Consider the following 24,349-nt stretch of genomic DNA (forward strand, 5'->3'; position numbering starts at 1 on the left):
TATATATATATATATATATATATATATATATATATATATATATATATATATATATATATATATATATATATATCAGACTAAGCCATCCCATTATATCCCTGACCGCAAAAAAACACTCCTGAATTAATAATAACTTAAAATTTACATGATGATACATAACTACATAAACTGACAAGTAATTAAGCACTATTAGAAATACACTAAAGTTAGAACATAAGAGAACGTGATATTATATTCAAAATTATTCACATAAGCGACCAAGCAAGAAGTTTAATATGTAGCAGTTTACCAATAAAAAGTTGACACTTATAAACAGACTCTGCCTTCAACGCAAATGTTAAAAAATCTTCAAAATTACAAGCAGTTCACTCCACAAGGCATATCAGGTGATATACCAGAGGAAAATTAAAATAACTTCTATCACAAATTGCACATAATTAAAAATTTATAAAGATTAATTTCAATATCAATGACTAAAAATCAGCCTAATTTATCAGATTATTATTGTCGTTACAATTAGCCTAATTTATTAGTTTCTTATTATAACTCTAGAAACATCAAATAATATATCCTTACCGTTCAATGACAGACCATAAAAAATCTAGCTTAACTTGACATCAGTATTATGAATAATTACAGATTTTACCATTAAAACGCAAATTAGACATATCAAAACTATAATCTGCTCTCACTGGGATAACTATTGCATGTCTACATATTTTGTCACCAAATTTAATAAAATGGTTTCTAACACAAAACTAACATATCTGCAAAGTAAACGATTATCTTTATATGGTTATAGTATATTTCTAAATCAGATTTAAAACATTTATCATATAATCCTACCATGCGCAGAAACAGATTTTAATGTGGATACATCGTTTAAAATTAATGAAATCCAAAGCACATAACAGACCTACATTTCCCCTGGAATTTAATTTTTCATTACACACAGCAATGGATTCTAACCCTTTCTCAACCTTTGTTGATACAACTGACACCTAATTCGTTATAAATCAAATTTCTTGCTCGATTTGATTAAACTTGGGGAGGGCACACATAAACTGGGAGAATATTTATTTTTGATAAAAAATGACGTAAACCTAATAAATATGTTTTATCTGGGAAATATAACGCAAACATCAAAAGAAATAGCTAAAATAAGCAGTTATCAAGTAGGAACAACTACCAAATACAACAGCCTCGTAGACTATTGTGTCGGCGTCCGGACACGTAACCTGGCAATATGGCTTCCACTTAACAAAGAACGTCCTAAGGATGCATCCTAACCTAACCTTAACGTAGGTCGCCGTGTCCTAATTTGGCCGACTGGAACAGTTCCTTCCCCACCCCCTACCCCAATATGATAATGCGCATAGCTGAACGATGAGTGTGTGCAACTATTCTGCACTACTGCCTCAGCCGTTCTTATTACTGAATGTAACTAAAAAGTACAGTTTTGTTTTTACTATTTTCTGCCATTTCTGAGATAGTTCATGCCCCCCTCCTTGCAGACAGCCTCATGGCATACTGCTGCATGAAGGCACAACTTTATAAGACTTAAATTTATTCACAAAAATTACTGGACAACCTTGCAGTTAGGTTATTACTAGTCCAGGTCTCCGATATTTGAGCATAACACCTTTTATAAGAATCCAGAATTATTACTTGGGTTTTCTACAGGTAAAACAATATGTTTCTGAATATTTTTGACTTTATTATGTAAACTAAAAATACATGGATATTTATTAGGCATGAAGTGTTTTATTTTTAGACTTGAAACAATTTCGTAGCCTGGTAGTCACAAAACAAATTAGCCAGCCCTCAAAATAATGCCTAAAAGAAAATGAACTAAAAATTCTTAGAGAAAATGGTAGTATCGTATCCATCTTTTAATGAGTAACTTAAATAAATCTCTTAATTAAATAACATCTCTTTCGGTGAAGAATGCGAACGAGACAAAATAAAGGCTGACGAAGTTATATCAAATATCAGCTTAAATTATAATGTGCCAAAAGCATCATAAAACCATTTTACCTAAGAAATAAAACGGACAAACGATCAAATCCTTTGGAGAGGGCCAGCCAACTGCCCCCTACCTACAACCCCTTTCAGTAAGGAAGTCGAGATACAATACGTTTGGAATTAATCTCATCAACGCAGAATGAAAATTCTAAATTTGATGAGACCGAAGTTGCATTCTGAGTTCAGTGTAGAACGTACCCGTGCAATTTCCGTTCCATTTAAAATTAATCATCCTTTATCCGCCTGGTCTTACGGACCTAATTCAATAAGATTATTTTTCTCTCCTTTGAGATGCTGGTGTGAAGATTCTCACCTTCTTGGTAAGTGTCTCTGCATCTTAGTTTATTTCGCCTTCTGAGAAGATGCTTCTTTTTGAATGGAAATTTATCTTTTCCTCTTATTTTCTTTTTTTAAAAATCCATTCACTTTTGTTGTATATTTTATGATAAGCACTACAGAAACAGAAAAAACAAGACTTAAAAAATTAAAAACTTGATACTTAATTGAAGACATCTAACACTTCACGACTATTCAAAGAAATTAGGTAAATACCATTTAAAATACTACTTTTTCAACGAAAATATAAAACATTGCTACACACTTCAGTGAAACAGGTACTGATTCATTCAATTTTTCAGCTGCTTCTAAATTTTCTGTGCAAGTCATGACCTCAAATGTTACTACATGCTCTAAGCTTTTCTCTGATGTAAATTATTGATGTTTACTTATGATTTTCCTTCAAATATTCAATGGCTTGGGTGGTATCCTGACATTTATTCAAGAATTTCAATTTCCCTGGAGAGGAAAGTCTGAGATAAGTATCCTACGGTACAACTGGCCTCTTTCGTTTCCCTTCAAAGAGACACGTTTTTTCACGGTCTCGAGTTTTATCTGGACATAGACCATCCGGTTAAATAAACAACGATCTATCTTCTGGCCCATCATAAGAGAGAGAGAGAGAGAGAGAATGAGAGAGAGAGAGAGAGAGAGAGAGAGAGAGAGAGAGAGAGAGAGAGAGAGAGAGAGAGAGAGAGGCCTTGGAATTCAAATGAAAACTGGTCGTCACCGATTGGCATTTAGTATTCATGGGTTTAAGGGGTTTTTCCAAAATCTAACGGGGAAAGTAATCGGAGTGGGCTTCCTAAAAAGGTATGGAGGGTGTTTACTTGACTTCCTTTCAATTCATAATAAATGTCCCTTTGTGTTGTTCTGTTTGTATGCAAGAATTTTGAAGAATTTTAATTTTTTATCGCCATTTGGACAACTCTTCCATGTATTTTTTATGAATGCTTATTCAAGTTGCATAACAACAATAATAATACGGTCAATTACGAAATGTTTTAGTTTTATGTAATATCGCTCTTGACATTATGTAGCCCACCCTTGTCAAAATGTTGGCATTCATCACGAGAAACTCTTGAACCAACCTCACTTATCATGAACTCGAATTGTGCAATCCAGCCAAAGAAATCTCTTACGAAACTGCTCAAGTTGCAGAGTATTTCAACATGAACGTTGCTTCCTAAGTCTCACTCGAAATGAAGGAATGACTGGCTCGGAATAAAAGGAGAGTGAGGGGTGTTGGAAGAGTGTGGAATGTAACAGAAATAAGGAATAAACGCGTGCACGAAAGTGAGCAGTAAAACAATAAAATGAATGATATAAAGGAAAGCTGAAAGCATGCAGGTACAGACACAATGGTGGCATAAATAAATAGCTAACGAAATGTTAACAGATATGAAAAGGATGTAAAAAATACGTACAGATGAGTCATTGTTGAATGAATGATGAATTGTTGAGTTAACATAGAATCAATGAATGATCGGATATACAATTATGTGATATTTTGATATTAAATGGAACAGAATGAACACCTGAGTATGTAATGAACGGACAAGATGAAGAATGAATAGATGAGCATTTCCTCTTGGACATCTAAGTCTATAATTCACTCGTTCATTTTTCCGTCCTGGGCTCTTTGCGTTCTGCTCTTCGAACTAGGGTTACAACTCAGCTAATAATAATAATAATAATAATAATAATAATAATAATAATAATAATAATAATAATAATAATAATAATAATAATAATAACAGATGAAAAAGTTTATAGAACAATAAGTGGCTAGACAGGGAATGAACAATCCTGCGATACGTTAAAGAACGTGGAATGAACAGGTGAGAATGAGAGAAATGTAATAATAATAATGGAACTGGCAGTTACGAATGAAGCGATGGGCCAGTGAAATGCACTCAAAAGATTCGAAGTGAATGAAATATAGAATGAAAAACGTTAATATAACGCAAATGAGCGAGCTCCCAAACATGAAGCCTTTATTTCCCTAGTAACCATGAAGAGACTCGAGGAGAAGCCAAATACTTGATAGCTAAATGCGCCGAACACATAGAACCCTATAAAGGGAAGGGTTGTTTTACGGCCATTATAAGAACAAGTATGAACTCTCCCAGCAATTTCGATCCCCAAAAATTGTTTTTTCATATATAATTTCACTACTATTTATCAGTACCGGCTACCATACCATTAGAGTTTATAAGCAAAATGAATTAGTCCCTTTATCAGCTGACAGACGAAAGAAAGTTATTTTCAAAAGCAATTATCAGGAACTCTCAACACGATTGTTTTAAACTTACCGAAGCACCCAACCTAGTGATTAACATTCGAATACTTTAAGATTAAGAATCTGATCATATACTAGTAAATAAGGCAAAATATTTCAATATTATTGCTAATGGGCTGCGGGGACATGTCACTAAAGCCATGGTTTCTATGCCTGGGCAAAATTATAACCAGTTTACATCTAAGTGACCCCTATTTTCATATAACATGTGGTCTTAGGGAAGCATAAAATTTAATGCCTTTTTTGTGCGCCATCTGAGGTCATAATATAAAAAGAATATTCACGGTAATGTCTTGCTGCCACGTAAGGTATGAACCATAAAAAAGAAAAAACAAGTATCTTACAATTACTTTAAAGTAAATAAAAAAAAGGGACAGTAATCCTGGACATATGAATAACAATGTTACATGGAAATAAAAAAAAGGAAAAAGCAAGCTATTTTATTACTGTCAAAAGAAGTGCAACAAGTATTATCCCAGGCATTTGCATCACAGCGGTAATTATCCACCTGGATACAATAATCCATCGGGATTACCCCGAGTTTGCGTTCTACATGAAAGTTTGGGTCGGTCGGTTCACACAGGATAAAGAGATCTTCGAATAAAATAGGTACAACACTTAACTAACAAATATATACACATAATTAGATATATATTATATACATATAATTTATATATATATATATATATATATATATATATATATATATATATATATATATATATATAATGTATGTATGTATGTATGTATGTATAACACATATCTCGGTCTAGTACTCAGTCTTGAAAATGGATTCTTTTGAGCATGTCTTCCGAATAACTGAATTATTCAGATGACACGATTAAAAATGCATCAGCCTAAAATTTTATTCTTTTAAGTTTGTCATATCAACATCAGTGTATGCAAATGAAAAGAGAATTCCGAGGGAAATAAAACGATAAGATCCGTTCATAGATCATGATTAATAAAGTGTAACTTAAATCTAGAAAACTAACGTTCATACTAAATGTCATTAAGCAGTCTCTTTGTATAAATATGGTGTTTCAAGTTAAGAAATTAAAAGAGGCGCGCACTTTTTATTTCCCTGGTAACAGGCGAATGCCTTTTCTTCACACACGACGCGCTTTCCAATTTGAAGCCGAAGGCTGGCTGAATGGCCTAATTGCTATTGAAACCTAGAGAGAGCGAGAAGATTGGAAATTATTACCAAACAGGATTAACAACACCGCGTTCCCCGTACGGGTGATTGTCTACCACAGAATGGGCTAATATGGCCATACATATGGAAATGAAAGGAGATATTGCAACGGAGAGCGATCAAAGAGAATTGCATGAGGAGCGAATTCGGAATGCACCAACGCATTTAGCAGATTACTTGAGTCTATTTGGAATGTCGATGTCACAACTGTTTATAAACATATCAAATGTTCCCCTCCAAAGAAAACGGATCGGATATTATAAACCACGGGTCGAGGATGACCAATAATTAAGAAAAACATTGGTTTAACGCTACATATGCTTTTAGTGTAAAGTAACAATAATACGTACTTAAGGTCATATTTTCATAGCACTGTTCGTGCTCTGAACCAAACGAAATCCTTGTACGTTGATCTTGTCTTTGTGCAAATAGGGATTCACGTCCACAAGGTGCACTGTGAATCAATTTTCCAAATTGTATTAATACACACAAAGTTAATAATACATTAACGAACCATATCCTTCACCCTTCTGCGACTCATCACAACTGGCTGAACACCAAGTTTCTAATATACACTGAATATTTCAAGAGGTTCAAAAAGTTTTAACGGAACTTGCCCAAAACACTACGTTTCCTTCTTAAACACTATCTATCCCAGTAAATCATCTATGCTATTTAAAAACCCATAATCCTCTAACAGAACAAAATAGAGTATAGAATTTAGGCCAAAGTGCTTGGGGTCTATGAGGCCATTCAGCGATGAAACGGAAGTTGACAGTAAAAAGGTTTGAAAGGTGTAACAGAAAGAAAACCTCGCAGTTGCACTATAAATCAATTGTTAGGAGAGGGTGGAAAGTAAGATGGTGAAAGAGAATATGAACGGAGGTACAGTAAAAGGAATTAAAGGGGTTGCAGCTAGGGGCCGAAGGGACGCTGCAAAGAACCTTAAGAAATGGCCTACAGTGCACCGCATGAGGTGCACTGATGGCACTACCCCCCTACGGGGATAATCCTCTAATAACCTAAGCAGTGAATTCAGCACTTGGTAGTTATACGGTTGTGGTGGCCGCAACCAAGATTAGAAAGGGCATGAGCCTAGCAACCCCATCCAAGAATACTTGCTAAGAACATGAGGAAACTGGTAAGTGCATCTGATTCGGCCAGAAATCGAAGCTGGGCTTTTGGTTAGATTCGGTGATAAACAGGCAACTTGGCAGTGTGGTTATCAAGGAGAAGCGAGTTTATTTCGACTCTGACATCTCCCTCATAGTAGCGATTTAGTCAGCTGGTAACATTTGCTTAAATAAAAGTTTTGTCACTTACACAAACGGGAGTTTTCTATGCTCACAAATATTAAGCAACAAATAGCTATTAATGTCGAATTCACTGTACCTTGGGAATAATATACACCCAAGGGGAATTACAAATGATATATGCATGAGCCCGGCCAGGATCTGAACTTGGGTCTTTGATAGTGAGTCGATTTGACTATTCGGATTCAGAGCTTTAAGACGGGGGAGCTGAAGAATTGTGGAAGTGAAAGTTCCCAGAAGATGTGAGCACGAGAATTTCACAAATGTCTATCGTACGCAGGGCGTTGGAGGCGACGATACATTATAATATATATATATATATATATATATATATATATATATATATATATATATATATATATATATATATATATATATATTTATTTATTTATTTATTTATTTATTTATTTATTTATTTTCAAACCACTGACGAAGGCCAGTCCTTCGTCAATGGCTTGAAAATAAAGTCGAAACCGGTTAAGACCTCTTATTTTTCACTTGTGGTAATGTGTGATAAATGAATCACGTACAAAAGTGATTATAATCATATATCTATATACACACACACACACATATACAGTATATATATATGTGTGTGTGTGTGTGTGTGTGTAAATTTACATAATTTTATATGTATTCTTGTGGAGGAAACACTCATGTCGCACTGAAGATTAATCCAAGAACACATATTCTGAAACCCTCACCCTAGGCCCGATTTAGGGCAGAAAGCAAACAGGGGCAGGAGGGGAGATTTAGAAGAGGGATAGAACACTCGATTGTTTCAAAGGACTCATCCCCCCTCCCCCCCCAACTCCCAAACCCCCACCCCCTTCACGACTGGATAAATCCAGATTCATGTCCTTATCCCATCTGATATCCAATTATGCCAATTTAAACTTTAATGGGATTGGCCCAGGCACACGAGGAGTGACTTAGGAAGATTCCTGATAATCATTTCCGTGTCAGCTTTTCCCCCCCTCCTCCCCAACCCCTCCCTGACTCTCTCAGAAATAGGACAAATCTCTTGAAATCACCAATAACACCTCTCTCTCTCTCTCTCTCTCTCTCTGAAACACTGGAAATCTCTTGAAATCACCAGTAATCCCTTTCTGAAAACTGCAAATTTGGAATCAAAACAAAATCCTTTCTCTTGCCCCCCTCACCACCCTCTCTCTCTTTCTCTCTCTCTTTCATCATTCCTCCTGACCCCTTACAACTAACTGTGTTACTAAAAGGCATCACGGAAGACCGGGTCTCTTTCAGGAGATGTTTCATCAAAACCTTCTGCGGGAAACAACCAGGAGGAAATACAAAGAAAATAAAATATATATATAAAGAAAAAATAAATGGAGGAGAACACAAAAATAACCAAAAAACATTTTCCACTATGCCAGGTCCTCATTTATAACGTTGATAAAATTATTTCTATCAGATTCTGAATCTCAGACTTGGGATTACTTTTCTTAAAATACTAGCATGTGCATGTAGCTGTGGGTATACCAAACAAGGTCATGTCAGATTTAAATGAAAATAAATCTTCATGTATTCTTTTTTTTTAAGAGTGGCATAACAAAATATACAGCATCAACTGAAACAAAAGAAGAAATATATGAGAAGAAATAAAATGAACGAAAAATTGAATGTTTTAGTTAAGATGGGTTTCTGCTCGCTCAAGGTTCTTAACAAAATTCAGCGGGATATCTAGAGGGAATAAAACACAAAAATTACAAAGAAAATAATAATAAAAATACCGTGACCATTGAAATGAAGATGAAATCCACAAGAATTCTGTTCTTTAGAGAGAGCTTTCGAGATCCTGCTGATCTCTCGTTACGAATCTAACAGATTATGAGAGCTGAGCAGGCTCTCAGAACCTCTGTGGAAATTTAAATATATCCTAACAGAGGACTTGTTTTGGATGAGATATTTTTAATAATAATAACAATAACAAGGCTAGCCGTACTTGGCACCTCATCCCTGCAGACTTGCTGGGAAAGTGGAAGTCTGTCTCCGCCCTTTCCAAAAGATAAAAAGGCGTACGGAATAACAATAATACTAAAATAATACTAGCGGCCGAAAGGAAATTTTTAACGTCTACATATGCTATCTGAATGACTGCCTTAAAATTCATTGAATTTTATGGCGAAACGTAACAGTAGAATTGCGTCATAACAAAAGCTAAAAACAGAACTTCCATTCAGTTACGACTTTGATCATGCTGTCGGTAAAAATCATTTTACTGCAGAGCTAATTTACACGACTCTTGGTGTCCACTGTACCTATCAGGTGTATACATATACAAATGTACAGACATACTAATAAGCAACGCACACAAATACTCCCGTTTTCATAATTCCTATATATTAATAAAATATCTGAACGTCTATTGGCAAGACATCTGAGTGCCTATGCTGAAAATAACCATCTGTTGCGTAGTTTTGCACTTTGGATTTCGTAACAGCCTGGTTGTTGGTAATGGTAGCCGTTTCATTTCCAGTGTTGTACAGAAATCCGCAGATTCTGGCCATGAAGTTCACATGATAGGTCTTGACTTCAGTGCTGCTCTAACCATGTTAATCATGACGCCTTAGTTATCAAACTTAGATGGAAGTTGGAGGAGCATTTTTTTTTATTATCACTGAATTTTTAACTAACAGACTCCACAGAGCAGTTGCTGGTACTTCATTATGTAATCTTCTGTGTTCCTCAAGGTAGTGTTACTTGTCCACTACAATAAATATGCGTAGTTCCTCATTGGATGGGTCGATATCGTACTCGGCTAGCACTCTCCTAGGCCCACGTTCGATTCTCCGACCGGCCAATGAAGAATTAGAGGAATTTATTTCTGGTGATAGAAATTCATTTCTCGGTATAATGTGGTTCGGATTCCACAATAAGCTGTAGGTCCCGTTACTAGGTAACCAATTGGTTCTTAGCCACGTAAAATAAGTCTAATCCTTCGGGCCAGCCCTATGAGAGCTGTTAATCAGCTCAGTGGCCTGGTTAAACTAAGGTATACTTATCAATGTGGTTAGGTCTAGGAAATAAGTTTATTTCTTAGGCAGTGATCCCATCACCTGACTATTGCAGGTCCTCTTAAAAGATTGAACTAAACGTGGCGCATGGTGAAAATTACGGGGAATTAAGTTTGAACCGTAACAAAATTCGAAGTATGATTCTAGGGCACTGGCTCCCTCCGCGCACAGTTTTTCACTGAAAATGTTACGTTGGCTCCAAGCAACTCATTTGAAATTTTAGCTGACACTCTTTATTGAAAATTCACTTTTGTGAAGCGCATCTGGCCCATCTCTTCTTCAGTTCCTCAGGAAAAAGGCATACTGGGCAGTCCCTCAAGGTTTATGAGGAACTGACTATCTTGAGATGTGTTTTAAAACAGTTTCTCGGTTTGTTCTTTAGTGGCCCACTCGCAACTGACATTACTGTTGGATACCAACTGACTTCCATTATACTTCTTATCCCTGATCTTCCTCTTAATTCCTTGCACTGTCATCCCATTACCTTCTTATGCATACTTTACGAAATTTTTCATAATTCTGATCCTCTGCATTTAGACCTAACAAGACTGCACGATCCACCACGTAGTTACTGTACCACACAAGCATTTTTTTTTGTCTTTTTTTATCTTTTATTAAGAGAAAATATACAATACTTTACATTTTTAATAGTATTACAATTAGAATTTAATCAAGGTTAACTTAACTTTACCAAAAACAAATATAAGTTTATCGTACCATTCGGGTTGACAAATATTTTATCATGTACATTTTACGAATAATCTATGTATTTCAATGTTAATATTTTTCTGTAGTTACCCATATAAGATTTTATCAGAAAATATCTATTTTTTATTATCACTGATTTTATAAACCGTCTAATACTATCGTTTTCTTTTATTCCTGCTTTGTGGGCTAATCAAATCCCAACAACATAGTCACAAATCAAAATTACAGCAGTGTTCCTGTCCTTTTCTGATTGTTCTTCAAAATCCAATTTTAAAATTTTCAATAAACTTTCTGTCTTGATGTGACACAATTCATTTAATAAATCACAAAACCAATTAAGCAGTTTCTTGTTACACTTACAGAAATAAATTAAATGCATCACATTTTCTGGCTCTTTGCAGTTTTCACATAGTTTACTATACAATCTATCTTTTGTGGTTGAATTTCATGAATACATTTGTACAAACTTTCTCTATCATAACTACAATCTACCTTTTGTGGTCTGAATTCCATGAATATATTTATAAAAACTTTCTCTATCATAACTATTAATCAATTTACTGTTAACATTTCCCCAAATAGTTTTCCATTCAAATAAAGGGCATTTCTCTTCAATTTTTGGGTTGAACTTCTCGTCTCTCGATAAAACCCATAAATACTCTTAAGAGTTCACATTTGGGTAGTTTTCCATCTTTATCACCTTCCGTAAGGTTGTTGTTACGTCATCATAGTAGGGGGAGGATACAATAGCTTTATCTGTCATATTTTGTTCAACCTCCAGAAGATACACAAGCAGTTACTTCAAACAGCCTTGCCTTTTCTTTTGGAGCTACAAAAGTTCAAATTCATCTCATATTATTTTTCTTTGTCGTTTCTTTAATAAGTTTATTCTTTACTATTATATTCCCTTTTCCATACCAGGCTGGCTTTCCTATTAGAGCCCTTGTGGTTGTGTCTTCCAGCTTTGCTAAGTAGGGTTGGGCCTCTTTAGTAATGTGTATGTATGTATGTTGTATGTATGTATGTATGTATGTATGTATATATATATATATATATATATATATATATATATATATATATATAATTAATGAAACACATAACAATGTCCGTGGAATTCATGGCAAAACACCAACGAAAAACCAGAGAGAGAGAGAGAGAGAGAGAGAGAGAGAGAGAGAGAGAGAGAGAGAGAGAGAGAGAGAGAGAGAGAGAGAGAGAGTTATTAAAGTGGTGTTTGTTGTTGTGCAGAGTCCAAAAATCTCGAAACCAGCGCCTGTTTCAACACATATTGCGGGTCCCGAGGTCGAGATTTGCATTGCGGTGGATGTAACACCCATTTGGGCACCTTGATACACCTGTTCATATTTAGAGGGACAGGTCCAGCAATACTACTCAGAAAATAACGTCTACTGATTGGTCATTATGTTTTCAGGGCATCTGTTCTTCAAACAAAAGCTCCGACAAGTCAACAATCTTTTCGGGTCATACACTCGAAGAGAGGACCCCTAAAATAATAGGACCTTTTGCATGTCAGCAAGCTTTCAAGTCCGTCGCCCAGGAAATGGTACGTTTGACTGGTCAAAAGGTTTCAAGGTCAAGAACACATTACAGATTCGGAAACACGATAACAGATGTTCTCGGTAATAAATTAAGAGAACAATGGTCTTGTATGGTCAACAGGTATTAGGGGAACCAATCAGAGAATAGGAGTTTTAGCAGGCCAGTTGGTATGCCTAAACCTGGTGTTTGTTAGTTAATTAATTACCTGCAGGAATTAATTGCAGACAGGTAATATGCCTCAAAATGGGAAACTAGAAAAAAAGGAAGTTTAAAATGTTTAACTAAATAGATATTAATGACATAAACTAATGCTAAACTTCAGTAAGATTATGGAAAGCATTACAAAATTTTCAGTTTTATTTCTTGCAAACGGACGAACTCCGATCGATAGAGGCAGACTAAATTGAGCACCTGAAGTAACGGGAAAACATTACGAGAAAAACAGTCAAAACAACATTAAAGATCAAAGCCGACACAAGTGCCAAATTAAGAGAGAGGGCTTTGATGGGTTTATGTAGATGTTTATATGTTCAATAAAATCACCCCCAAAAAGGAAGGCCCTCTTTTGAGCTGAGCGTCATTCACCATAGGTGTGAAAGAGTCAGACTTTTGGCCGCATTGTTCAGTCCCAGAAAATGCGTTTACGTAATGAACGTGATGCTGTGGGCAGAAAGTCTACAATAACTGTCCCTTTGTTCGTATGGACGAATAAAGACTGATGACCTTTATTCAATACATGTAGTTACTTTACAAACATACAGAGATAAACTAATATATATATATATATATATATATATATATATATATATATATATATATATATATATATATATATATATATATATATATGTAGGTTCTAGGTTCGATTCCCAAGTGAACCATAGAGCTTTCGACAGCTTCCGTTGCAGTCCTTGATACCTTGGTTGACCTAAACAGTTACTTATGAACCTGATAAACAATATGAATGTCGTGGATTGGAACCTTGGTAGAAAAGGGAATGTTGCTAAAAACCTCATCCTAAAATAATTGCTGAGAACCAAGATGGTAACAGCTTCAGGAACCACCTCCTTTTAGAAAAAAAAAAGAAGCTTGTAGGTGAAAAATTACTTAAAAATGCGTTTGCAATATGTTATTTCAGGCACTGAGGGAAAAAGAGAAATCTCAAGACAAAGACATGTTATGACCAACTCTTCGTTGGTACCCATCGCGATCAAATCTTTTTGGTATCAAATTTCACGACTGAGTATTATGACTGAGTATTTTTATCACGATTGAGTATATAGGTGCCAAAATCTGTAATTATGCTATCATAAGTTATAGTCAGTGGGATATACAATGAGGAAGAAAAAGTTGTGATTAATGCTGATTTAAAAATTCAAAAATTAGTCATAAAACAGTAGAGTTCGATTAAATCTTGGGAATTAACTAAACTTGTTTGAAATTTACCGTTAATTTTTAATATATCAACGCCAGTCATTAAGAATTAAGGTTGTTAAGTCCATGAATAAGTCCCGAAACGTAAGCTTCTACGGATAAATAAAAAAAAAGCTCATGGAAAAATACCTTTTAAAGTGTCAAATCAGCATGAGTCTTATTCCTTCACTTCACTGATGCAACTCATGGATAACCAATTCTCATCTTTCTTCAAGGTATTTGTTTTGCAGTTATTCAAGGACTCAACATTTCATCATCGGGATCTAACCCTCCTGGATACTGAACTTTAATATCGTTTTTAGTTGTCATTTACACCCGCTAATAAAAACTCCGTTTATATCTCATGGCTCTCGCCAGTATTTTACATCAAGCTTTGCTGTCGTTTATTACTGTACAGGAAAAGTGAATGGAATAATGATTTAAAAATGATGTGGATATATCTATTTTGAAATAACAGCAATGCACGACAATGCCATTGATAAAACAATCTCTTCTGAGAGAGACACAATAGGCAAAGAATTATCAATGCCGGTGAATGGCCAAAACGAAAATAATATGCTGTCATCGGGGAATCATGCACAGATATTCGCCTCGTCAAAAATATATAATTTCGATGAGCTGATTCAAAGGAGGTTACCTAGTTGAGAAAAAACAGTCCGCTTGGTATTTACCTTTCCACACACAAATTAAAATAGCATAAATGAAAAACATAAAATGAATTGGGAATGAATGTTATTATACGAAACTTACGAAGCACTCACATATAAACAATATGTGCTCCCTCAATGGAAGACAAAACTCCATTCCATTATGCCTTCTTAGGCACTAGGCTTAGAGGAAATAAAGTCGAAAGCTTGTCTGTAAACGTTAGTGTCTGTGTGTCTTTAAATCATACTACAGTACGTTTGCTTATACATATTTTTTCTTTTTATTAATTTAGCCATTTATCCTAACAGGAATTGGAAGCTCATCAGAAAGAAAAAAAGGCAAGTTCACTGCCACATTAATAAATCAATTTCTGAGTCATGAATGAGTCCTAGCAAAGAAAACTTCCACAACAATTGCCACTACATTGAACTGCACTGCCCCCTTCATCTCTCCCCTCACGTACCCTCCTTCCTCGAAACTGCGGCCCTTTCTTTCCAATACCTCTTCCACTTCATTATTTCTACATGGCCGATTCATCTCAAAACACCATGATTCATCTTATCACCACTCCAACGTTACTCCCCATTTCTTACCCTTTCAATTCTTCTTAAGCTACATATACTATCCAAAAAAATTATTTATCTGAACCGCCTCTGCCTTTCTCCTTTCATTCGCATTTAGCAAGCACACTTCACTTCCATGAAGGAGAGCTAAATCAATAATCCCCTAATACATTCCATCCTTGAGTTCAATAAATACTGAGTCTCTTACCAATCAATTGCATACACCCCACTACCTTCCCTGCATCACTCGTTTTGCGATTCACTTCTTTTCTCATATCCACCATCATCCCATTTACGAATCAACTTCTTTCGTCCTTCCAAAATTCATAAACAATCATTATTCCATCTTCTTGATTTCCATGTATCCTCATAATCTCACTCTTCCTCACATCTACTTTCAACTCCCTCCCCTTGCAAACTCTCTCCACACTGTTCACAAGCTCTTCTCTTTTCCCAAAACTCTACACCTGTGTAGGCTATAATTTCCTTTGTTTAACTTCCTTCAGCACTCCACAAGAAATCACAGAAAATAGATTAGATGTTCAGTTTTATATATATATATATATATATATATATATATATATATATATATATATATATATATATATATATATATATAATTTGATATTTGATCTTTGTATCAGGTTTTTCTTTCAGAGTAAAAAGTCTATATTCAAATTTTCCTTCTTTGATTGTTATCACTTCCCCTTAGGAAGGGGATCTTAAGGATTATATATAAACAAATGAATGTTTTACGCACAAATAAATACATACTTACATATATATATATATATATATATATATATATATATATATATATATATATATATATATGCATACACACACACACACACACACACACATATATATATATATATATATATATATATATATATATATATATATATATATATATATATATATATTGCAGATCGAGAATGATATGATACTATCGAGGTCAGCCTTTGAATTCTTATGCAAAGAGTGATCGCAGCTTAATGGAAAATATTAGGTCAATTCCAAAAGGATCTTAATCCTTTGATATGCAGGAGGTAACAAACAGGCTAGGGTAGTTTATTACACAACCAAATACCCCATGACGTCAAAACTAAGGGCAAAATTTAAATAAATTCGTCAGTTGCGTTCTACAGTATTTCCAACATGTAAAGTACATTATGTACAATAATTGTTTAAGTTCACTGCTTCCTGATTGTTTATAAGTACCGGTAAAATTTACAAGTATAAATAATATCAGTCACTGATGGCATTGTGCTTTAATACACATGAACTAGTATTGTCAAGAACGATACATCATTTAAAAGGCAATGAAACCTATAAATTTACTAAGATGAACAATGCACGTATGACTGAATCGAATATCACATTAATCACTAATATCAAGGAACTGGCTACATTTTAGTGTGCACATCCAAATGATTGAAACTATACGATCTATCCACAAGTAGGTGAGTAAATATAAATTTAGAAACATATAATCGAGCATATGTACAAATGAGGCAAATAAATGAAAATCTAAAAGATGCATAACAGAATATTGACAGGTATATAAATACTTATTTAAGCTCAAATTTAACATTTAAATAAAAGGAGGATTATTAATAGCATGCATTCATGAATGCCAAAAACCTATATTTACACCCTCTTATAAAGTGGCAATGAACCAAGAAAAATAATATTCAATAAAAGAAAAAACTATTCAAAACGGGCAAATCAACAACAACGCAAAATTAAAATAGAATGAAATTTTGATTCCAGATTCATCTCAAAATCTAATCAACCCCACCCATCACCAAAATTTAATTGAAATTAATCACAAACATTTTGATTTATCTATTAAACTAACAAACAGAAACAGGTGAACTTCAAGCGAACTTTTTTGTATGTCTTGCGTTCAGGCAGAGAGAAAAAGTCACTTCGTTGGCGGATACGAAAAAACAACCATACACACACACACACACACACGCACACACACACACACGAAAACAACCATACATGCAGACACACACAAACACATACATACACGAAGAACGCTACACAATCGCTCACATGCTGAACGCAGCGAGCGAACCACTGAAGATTCTAAAGGCGCCACTCACCTTGGAGCATCGTTCACCAGGGCGAGCTTTCCGAAGTCGTCGCCTTCGTGCAGCGTATGAACGACGCCCTTGCCGTGAATGGCCACGTTGACGGAGCCCTTCAGGATGATGTACCATGATTTGCCCTCGGTGCCCTGCTGGAACACTGCCAAGGGGAGAAAACAAAGCTAGAATTAGAGAGAGAGAGAGAGAGAGAGAGAGAGAGAGAGAGAGAGAGAGAGAGAGAGAGAGAGAGAGGGAAGTTTATATGCATCATTTATTAACAAAAGGAAGCACATTTTTTACCTATACAAAATCAGAAGTGCTTACGTTCATTTTGTCTCCGTGAGTAGTAATATAAAAAAAAAGCAACGAATAATGAACGGAATAATAAGGCAAAGGGGAATGAAGGAATAAAAAATAAAAAAGGTAATAAAGGAGTAAAAAGAATGCAAATAAAAGTGAAAGTATTACGAAAGCAGAGAAGAACAGAACAACCAAGAAAAAGTAGAATGAAAGAAATAAACAAAGAAGAATGAAGCTAATAAACTTAGAAAGAATGGGAAAGAGACTTAAGAAGAATGAAAAGAATTAATAGGAGAGTAAGAACTACCAATAAAAAGGATAAAAGAGTGAGTAAAGAAAAGGGAAAGAAATAAAAAAATCGAAGAAAAATACAAGGAACAGGAAAGAACGAAGGATGAAATGAAAAAGGAAGCAAAGATGAATTAAAGCAATAAGAAAAACAAAAAAGAAAATAAGAATGAAAGGATTCTGCGTGAGAAATGAATGGAAGGAAAAAGGAACAATAAATTAAAGAAAAACGGCAAGAATAATAAACAAAACAAGAACGAAAGGAATAACAGCAAACCAAGGAGAATGGAATGCCTCTTAGGATGATGCTTTAGAGGGACACAGGTAGAAAATAAAATAAAATAAAATAAAAAATAAAAATATGATCAATAAATCTGATAATCACTTTTTCTGTTAATATACTCCTGATATTCAGTATGGTAAATCATCATCAAGATATACATTTTTTTTTTCAAAGTCGGTCTGTTATGTTTAAGAAAATCAATCAAGGCATATTCCTAAACTCTATCATTACTCAAAGCAAGCAAAAACGTCTCGGGAAATATGACTGTTTAAGTCTAAATATTTTTGCAGTCACGAAAACGCATCCGTAAAGATTACGAAAATCTCTTAAGCTTTATCTCCGAAGGCAGTTATTCTCCAGACTGAACATTTTAGGTCCCTAAGAGGTTAATAAAGCATAAGAATTTCCTGCGAATCCACTCCGGGTACAGCCAGGATTTCGTAAAACGTCTTGCTGTATTTCAGCAGCGACGGAAAGGAAATTAACTCGAGCAGAATTTATAAAAGAGAGAGAGAGAGAGAGAGAGAGAGAGAGAGAGAGAGAGAGAGAGAGAGAGAGAGAGAGAGAGAGAGATCTTACATAGTAATTAGGAAGCGTTCTCAGAATGAGAGAGAGAGAGAGAGAGAGAGAGAGAGAGAGAGAGAGAGAGAGAGAGAGAGAGAGATCTTACACAGTAATTAGGAAGTCTTCTCAGAATAAGAGAGAGAGAGAGAGAGAGAGAGAGAGAGAGAGAGAGAGAAATATCTTACACAGTAATTAAGAAGAGTTCTCAGAATGAAGAGAGAGAGAGAGAAAGAGCTCTCAGAATAAGAGAGAGAGAGAGAGAGAGAGAGAGAGAGAGAGAGAGAGAGAGAAAAATATCTTACACAGTAATTAAGAAGAGTTCTCAGAATGAGAGAGAGAGCAATTAGAAAGAGCTCTCAGAATAAGAGAGAGAGAGAGAGAGAGAGAGAGAGAGAGAGAGAGAGAGAGAGAGAAATATCTTACACAGTAATTAGGAAGAGTTCTCAGAATGAGAGAGAGAGCAATTAGAAAGAGCTCTCAGAATAAGAGAGAGAGAGAGAGAGAGAGAGAGAGAGAGAGAGAGAGAGAGAGAGAGAGAGAGAGAGAAATATTTTACATAGCAATTAGGAGGCGCTCTCACAATAAGAGAGAGAGAGAGAGAGAGAGAGAGAGAGAGAGAGAGAGAGAGAGAGAGAGAGAGAGAGAGAGAGAGATATTTTACACAGCAATTAGGAAGAGAATGAGAGAGAGAGAGAGAGAGAGGAACATCTTACATAGCAATTAGGAAGCGCTCTTAAAATATTCTTCAAAAATTCGCAAGGACATGGACGAGTGGGTGAATAATATGAGTATTCAGTAATAATGTTCGTGAAAGTCCTTGAGAATGCGTGTTTATGTGCGTGCGCAAGGACGCAATTTTCTGAATTTCTTACTTGTCTGTTATGAAGAATATTTATTTATTTCGATAAACGCAGTCCATGCATAATTACATATGCATCATATACAGAAGTAAAGATTGTGATGGGGAGGCCTAAGGATAGGCAACTAGAAATGCCTTTCTGCAACAATAAAGACAAAGAGGAAAAGCGTTTTCCTAACCCCACGGAAAAGAAAAAAAAAAAAACTGCATTTTAAGAAATGGAGGGTTTCGCTTAAAAATGGCTGAAATCGGAAGCGGGGGGCAGCATTCCGCAGACTGGACGTGGAGGGAAAGCAGCAAACAATCCCGGATCTAGTGTATTATACTCCATTGATCTTCTTATAAGCAAAGTTAGGATATACTTGGTTTGGTCAGCACTTGGGCTGGTGACCCCAAATGAATGTCAAGGAGTAAAGCGTTTGCTGCACTGTCCCGTCAACATACATGGGTTTTGAGCATGAGGCCTCGCAACCTCATCCAAAAACTCAATTAAAACTCAATTTACACTTACAAAACACCTTACAGAGCCGCGAGTATGCGGTAATAAAGTAATATTGTAACAGTAAAAAAAAGGGTGAGCGATGTAATATGGCACATTTTTTCAATTCCCTTTTCTGTCATATCCCACAAAAGACATTCTCCGTCGAGTAACTTTTTTATCTTTGTGTTCTTTATCTCTTCCTGTAGGATTCATTCGCTGCAAAACCTTATCTCACGCCAATAGTTATAATTAAATAACTTTCGCATTTTGAGCCAATGTTATGGCAACTCCATCTTCATAATATCTCTCAATTCAAAGTTTCTTCATTAGTTGGGAACAGAGGTCACCAGCACAGCAGTTCTCCAAAACAAGCTTCATCTGACACTGTTTTTGAAATTTCTATTTGGTGTTTTACATTCGACGACAACACGGTGACTGTCGCTGAAATTAATTTTGACTCATCTTAGGAGCCATTTATTTCCCTCCTCAAAAATGAACAATGTATTTACGTTTACTTATCTATATTTTCTAGCAAACATGCACGATGTTCATCGTACAGCTGTAATCCTATCGTTAAACAATGAAAAATTAATTTAAAATTATTCCTGGAGGCTGTTTATCTGAAAAGTATCTTGTGGATGTTTCCTGGTAATATTTGTGTTTAGCATGAATTCAGTAAGAAAAATTAAATGTAAATATATATATATATATATATATATATATATATATATATATATATATATATATATATATATATATATATATATATATACATATACATGTAGATATATATATATATATATATATATATATATATATATATATATATATATATATATATATATATATAGATATGTCTTTTTCCATGGGAGGGGAGGAGGATAGGAGCACTAGTGACAATGACCTGACGCAATCAATCAACTGTTAGTGGTCAAAGTTTTCATTGAAACCATCAAAACAAATTTTAGTATCTCAAAACTTTAAACTTGCCATAATTACCATCAACATGGCAACGTACGGTTGAAACCAACAAAGCGTGGCTGACTCACAAAGTTAATGGAAACCATATGCCAATCCTAACTGCACAGGATAGAATCCTGGTCAGGGAGCAGTGCTTGTGACATATAAACTCCCTTAGGGTATTATTTATTCCAGTATATATATATATATATATATATATATATATATATATATATATATATATATATATATATATATATATATATATATATATATATATATATATATATATATATATATATAGAGAGAGAGAGAGAGAGAGAGAGAGAGAGAGAGAGAGAGAGAGAGATATACATATTCAAAATTCATTTTCAAGCGGAAATTTATGCTAAACCCAAGAAAAAATAACTGAAAAGAAACATCCAAAACAAAGAATTTTTAAGCAATAAAAATAAACTCAATATAAACATGAGTGATGCCATGTAATACTGATGAATAAATGCAATTAATCTTAATGCATTAGTAAGAAAATTATATATATATATATAATTATATATATATATATATATATATATATATATATATATATATATATATATATATATATATATATATATATATATATATATATTATATATAATTTTCTTTCTATAATCTGGGTACAAAGGTAATAAAATCCAGGGTTTCTGGTCATTCACAAACCGAGTATAATTAGAAGTTTTCAAGTTCCTGTTGCTAAAAAAAGAAATATAAATATCAGAATAACATTTATTCATTCAATCTGAGAGGGGAAGATTGCCCAGTCAAATAACAGACAACTGGAAAGAGCAGTTATAAAAACATAAGCCTTTTTTTTAAACCTGAACAAATAGAATAACATATTCTTGATAATGATAACGATGCCACAAAGCCAAGACGAAAAAGAATCAACACAAGGAATGACAAAATTTACGAGCTAATACTACGGGACACTTCTCTATTATCTTCATCTATTGGCTCTGCTCTCCCGCAACATGAATGTGCCACTTCTGATTCCTTTCTTTAATCGTCCTCCCTAACAACAACAGTTAGCAACACGAATAAGAACCAGAAGCCTTGACGATGATGAAGAAAATGAAACAGACAGAATCCGGACGACAGAGAAACTACATCCTGAGGAGAAGCACCCATCCGCTAGGAGAAACATCACACTTGAGAGTCACCCGGGATAATCTATTCCTTCAAGTACGCTGAAGAGGAAGATGAAAGTCTCGCAGCATCATAAGGCCACAAAAGAACGACAGCGAATTATCTCCTCCTTCATAAATCATACACGAGAGAAGAAGGAGGAGGAGGAGGCCGACCTCGATTCGCTGGGGAACACCATTTAAGTTTTTTATGATGACTTGAAGTGTTTACTCGAGTGGCGCAACAAATTTACACACACCTACCTGCCTGTTTCTAGCCTGAGCTCAGGTGAATTTAGGCAGTTGCCACACCATGGCTGGACAGGAGGAGATGCCAATTCAGAAAAAATTTAAAGAAAGAAAATGAAGTTATGATGCATTATAAAGTAGACAGCAGTGGGGCAAACCCCTTAGCCATTTCCTAGTTACTACTATTTCTTTTAGAAAAACTGAGATGGGCAGGACTACCGGAGAAGGATTAATGCAACAGGAGTTTTACCCTTGCCCAGTGATCTACCCAGCGTAGGAAATAATGGGCGTAATTCATCTGAATATTTAAGACCCCGCCTACATGCACAGTATCCATACATAACAAGTTCGTCCGGTTCATAATCACAGAACTCTCTTAAACACCGCTGAGCTCATCTGATGATCTCATTTCTCTTGCAGCATTCAAAACTCGGTCTCTCTCTTTTGCTACAACAGTCATCTTACTATATAAATAAAAAACTGTATACACAGAATGAAAGTCTCAACAGCCAAAATACTACAGTGCTTATCAATGTCAGTATGTTATCTCACTGTTCAACCATATTAGCCACAAAGGCTTATGGTTTAAGTGTCACAAAACTTGAGTAGTTGTCGAATTGTGTTTTTGTGCTTGCGTGTTTGTGGGGGCTGGGGAGGGATTTTTTCCATAATTGTAAAAAGAATTGTGTGAGCGAGAGAGTGAAAAGCAGCAGAAAAACAGAATGAGGAGACTCTTTAAGCTATTTCTTTTACCATCTAAGGTCTTTACTTCAAACTCGCTGATTAAGTATAAATAAAAATGCAATAAAAGTATAAAATATGTATATATACAAACCTGGATTCATATACAGTTATGGATTCTGAATTATTCAGCAATCAATCTCAGAACCACAATGTAAGACCGATTGATTTTGAATATTCACTGACGTGAACCCTCAATTGGCACAATCGTGTGTATACACAAACGTAAGGTATGTACGAAAATATGAATATAATTGATTCTACACACGCACACACACACACACATATATATATATATATATATATATATATATATATATATATATATATATATATATATATATATATATATATACATCAAGCGTGTGTATACTTCGTTAAAAGATATATATTTATGTATGCATATATACTTATGTATATATATATATATATATATATATATATATATATATATATATATATATATATATATATATATATGTGTGTGTGTGTGTGTGTGTGTGTGTGTGTGTGTACATATACATGGATATAAGCATATGTATATATATAAATATTTATATATATATATATATATATATATATATATATATATATATATATATATATATATATATATATATATATATATATATATATATATATATATATATATATATATATATATATATATATATATATATATATTGCACACACAAACACGGTGTAAATGTAAATTCTAGTATGTAATATATATCATACAAAAGATGTGTAACTTCTAATATTGAAAACTGTGAAACAAAAGAATCCTTTAGTAATGGGAACTCGCAGAAAGTGCCTAGTCGCAGAAATTTTATAGCGCTGGAAATGTCTTTTAATTTCCAGCGGATTGTTTCACTTAAGGAGAAGCACCTTAAATGGGAGGGGGGGCTTTGTTTAAAATGGCCCTAACCCCACCCCTTAATACCTCTCGCAATACAATACCTTCCTCTGTTAAGGTCATCATTTTGACCCCACGGATGCCCGTTACAATAGTTACTTCTTGTACTGTTTGCGCTGTTTGTTACGTTACTTTTAATATAATAAATATCTATGTAAAATTAAATATAAAATATTTTTATTTTATTCATTTATATATATATATATATATATATATATATATATATATATATATATATATATATATATATATATATATATATATATATATATATATATATAGAGAGAGAGAGAGAGAGAGAGAGAGAGAGAGAGAGAG

General features: G+C 34.4%; 1 protein-coding gene across 8 annotated transcripts in view; it reads right to left on the reverse strand.

The window, feature by feature from the left end:
* Positions 1 to 24,349, reverse strand: part of Epac (Exchange protein directly activated by cAMP) — a 659,154-nt gene that overhangs the window by 33,884 nt on the left and 600,921 nt on the right. For all 8 annotated transcript variants that reach the window (XM_067123714.1, XM_067123713.1, XM_067123717.1 and 5 more), the window contains one exon: positions 17,240 to 17,384. In XM_067123714.1, coding sequence (XP_066979815.1) covers positions 17,240 to 17,384 — 145 coding nt within the window. The remainder of the gene's footprint in view (positions 1 to 17,239; positions 17,385 to 24,349) is intronic.

The sequence above is a fragment of the Macrobrachium rosenbergii genome, chromosome 21 (genome assembly GCF_040412425.1).
Source record: "Macrobrachium rosenbergii isolate ZJJX-2024 chromosome 21, ASM4041242v1, whole genome shotgun sequence".
In the NCBI taxonomy this organism is placed as follows: domain Eukaryota; kingdom Metazoa; phylum Arthropoda; class Malacostraca; order Decapoda; family Palaemonidae; genus Macrobrachium; species Macrobrachium rosenbergii.